Genomic DNA, 2,680 nt, shown 5'->3' with positions numbered 1-2,680 from the left:
ATGGCCAACAAGGGGTGGGTACAGTGGTGTCTTTGTGCTTGGCTGCATATAGGCAAGGCCACACGCTGGGCAGGTCCTGGGGCCCCAGAGCAGTGGACTTGCAGTGAACTATAGAGGCAACACCTGGGAGCAGGGCAATGGGGAACACGATAGCTGCAGGGCACTGTGGGATGCTGGTGGACTGACCTATCATACTCTGCTGGAGGATACAGATGTAAAATGAGGTGCTTTACATGGAGGATGGGCATATTAGAAAGATCCTTTCTGAGGATGGGCATGTTAGAAAGATCTCATTGGGTGGGGATATCTGTCCCTTGATTTTTTTGAAGGACCTCCAAGGTACTTGGAGAGCTACAAATGTTAAATCTGTTCATGCCCTTACTGCTTTATACATAGGAAAAGGTTGACACGTAAGCATGGCCAAGCGTTTTAATATTTAGGAGTGATCATTTAATTTCTTTCCACTGGGTCACGGAGGAAAAAAAATGAATGGGGTAATCGAATGTTTTAATAGTAAACAGAGGATAAAATCATACTGATGAGGAAAGCCTGTCTTAAATTACATCCCGATTACAGCCATTATATGTGGTCGATGGAGATGGCTCACAGGTTTCTGCGCCTGAAAAGGAAAGGACAAGTTCACATTCAGCTCTTTGGTCGGGTTGTTTCCACGTGGAAACAGAACATGCTTGATCCAGAGTCATGGAGACATAAGATACAGAGAGTACCGAGCTGGGCTTTTTTACAAAGCACTTGTCAAAATACAGCTCCTTTAGGGCACTTGTGTACGCTTGGACATGAGCTAATACTAAAGTGGGTGGAAGGAGTGCATCCATTCAGAGATCCGTCCACAGCAGAAGGGAACAAATGAATGGTAAAACAATAAACCCTGTTGCTACAACTACATCTTTTTAGTAAGAGGAAAGATCTTGGAAAAAATGAACTGTTTTACTGCCCGTTTCACTTGTTGCGTAAAGTGTAAATGAGGGGATTTAACAAAGGAGTTAAAATAGCAAAAACCACGTTGCTCATGACGTGGATATCAATAGGCATACGTGCTCTGTACGAGACATATGCCACAGCAATGGATGAATAGTAAGTGCCAACCACAATCAAATGGGAAGTGCAAGTGGAAAAAGCTTTACTGCGACCTTCCTTGGAGTTGATTTTTAATATGGAGATAATGATGTGAGTGTATGACACAACAACAAGCATAAGAGGCACAAGGGAGACCGTCATGGCAATGCAAAACCCCAAGAAGGTCTGAAAAGTGGCACCAAAATCCGGGCAGGCTGCTTGGACCACGGCCAGGTGATCACAGACGCAGTGATAAACTTTGGTGGTTTCACCAAACGCTAACTGAGAGGTCTGGATCATGACAGGTGCCGGGATGATCAGGGCAGTTATCCAGGCACTTGCTGCCAGCTGGATGTTCATCCTCTTGGTCATTTTAACCGCGTAATGCAAAGGATTGCAAATGGCTTCATAGCGATCGTAAGACATGACCACCAGAAAAAGAGCTTCTGTCACCGTTAGCCCGTGGAAACTGTACATCTGCAGGAAACAGGCCTGGAAAGAAATCGTTTTGGCATCGACCAGAAACATAGCCAGCATTTTGGGAATGGTCGTGGTTGTGAACAGGATATCTAACACGGAGAGATTCGTTAGGAAAAAGTACATGGGCTTGTGAAGCTTTGGGTCGACCACCACAACCGTGATGATGGCGAGGTTGCCGGCTAGTATGAGCAGGTAGAATAAGAGAAAGACAAGAAAGAGCGGGAGCTGGTAGTCCTGAAGAGCAGGAAACCCAACCAGAAAAAAGCTTTTGGCAGAAGCATTGCTGTTGCAGCTGTCCATGGCCCGCGTCCTAAACCATCTGGAATGGAAAACACACAGTCAGCAAATGCTTCTCTGGACAAGAAAATCAGCACGGCTGTTCACACTGTGCCATTTGCTAATGATTATGGTACAATTTCACTTACTTTCCAGTGCCCTTCCCTTCAGATGATATGTTAAGCCCATAGGGCAGGAGAAGAGGTGATTTATGTGCTGCATTTTCCACTAACAATACTGTCTGTTTCCTTATATTTTGGCATCAGAGCTTCTCCACTGTAAGTCTGGCCTCGATTGCTATGGCAGTGTGGGATAGCAGGCTGAGGATCTTCTGCTTGTGATGAGACTTGGGTAACTTGGTGCGGTGGTGATACCAGTTGGAAAAATGGGTTTCACCTGGTATGGGAGTCAGGGGAGATATTTTGGTCTTTCAAGGCACAGACAGAAGAGCAGATCCCAGCCCTAACTCATGGCACATCATGGAAAGCACCATGAGTTAGAGTAATACTCCAAATGCAACAGATATTTGCTACTGGGTTGAGAGGGTGGGAGATTAAGCTACAATTTGGAGCCCATCCAGAGAGAGAGGTGGCATATCTGCAGCCCTTTCCCTGTCCCCTCTCCCAGCTCCCATGCTGACTCAGGATGGGAGGGGGCGAAGGCAGGGAGGGAGGTCCCTTCTGGGGTTTCCCCAGCCATGCAGAAGTAGGAGGGTGGGTGGACCAGAGGTCCCACCTCAGAGGGGCTCCAATACACCTGCCTCACTGCCTACCACCAGCTGGGCATCCCCCAGAATGACCTCCCTCCACTCCTTTCTCCTCTCCCATTCTGAAATCAGCACTGGGAG

General features: G+C 47.2%; 1 protein-coding gene across 1 annotated transcript; it reads right to left on the bottom strand.

Moving 5' to 3' along the window:
- Positions 1 to 929: 929 nt before the first annotated feature.
- On the bottom strand, positions 930 to 1,857 carry LOC132250322 (olfactory receptor 2AT4-like). Its single transcript, XM_059726916.1, has one exon. The coding sequence runs from the start codon at positions 1,855 to 1,857 to the stop codon at positions 961 to 963; it is 897 nt and encodes a 298-aa protein (XP_059582899.1). The 3' UTR covers positions 930 to 960.
- Between the last annotated feature and the right edge of the window lie 823 nt (positions 1,858 to 2,680).

This window comes from Alligator mississippiensis, chromosome 1 (assembly GCF_030867095.1).
Source record: "Alligator mississippiensis isolate rAllMis1 chromosome 1, rAllMis1, whole genome shotgun sequence".
Lineage (NCBI taxonomy): Eukaryota > Metazoa > Chordata > Crocodylia > Alligatoridae > Alligator > Alligator mississippiensis.
The sequence above is the reverse complement of the archived record's forward strand: the minus strand, read 5'-3'. Positions and strand labels throughout refer to the sequence as shown.

Coding starts and splice junctions, on each gene's coding strand:
- LOC132250322 (XM_059726916.1), bottom strand. CDS start 1,857: ATGGACAGCTGCAACAGCAATGCTTCTGCCAAAAGCTTTTTTCTGGTT.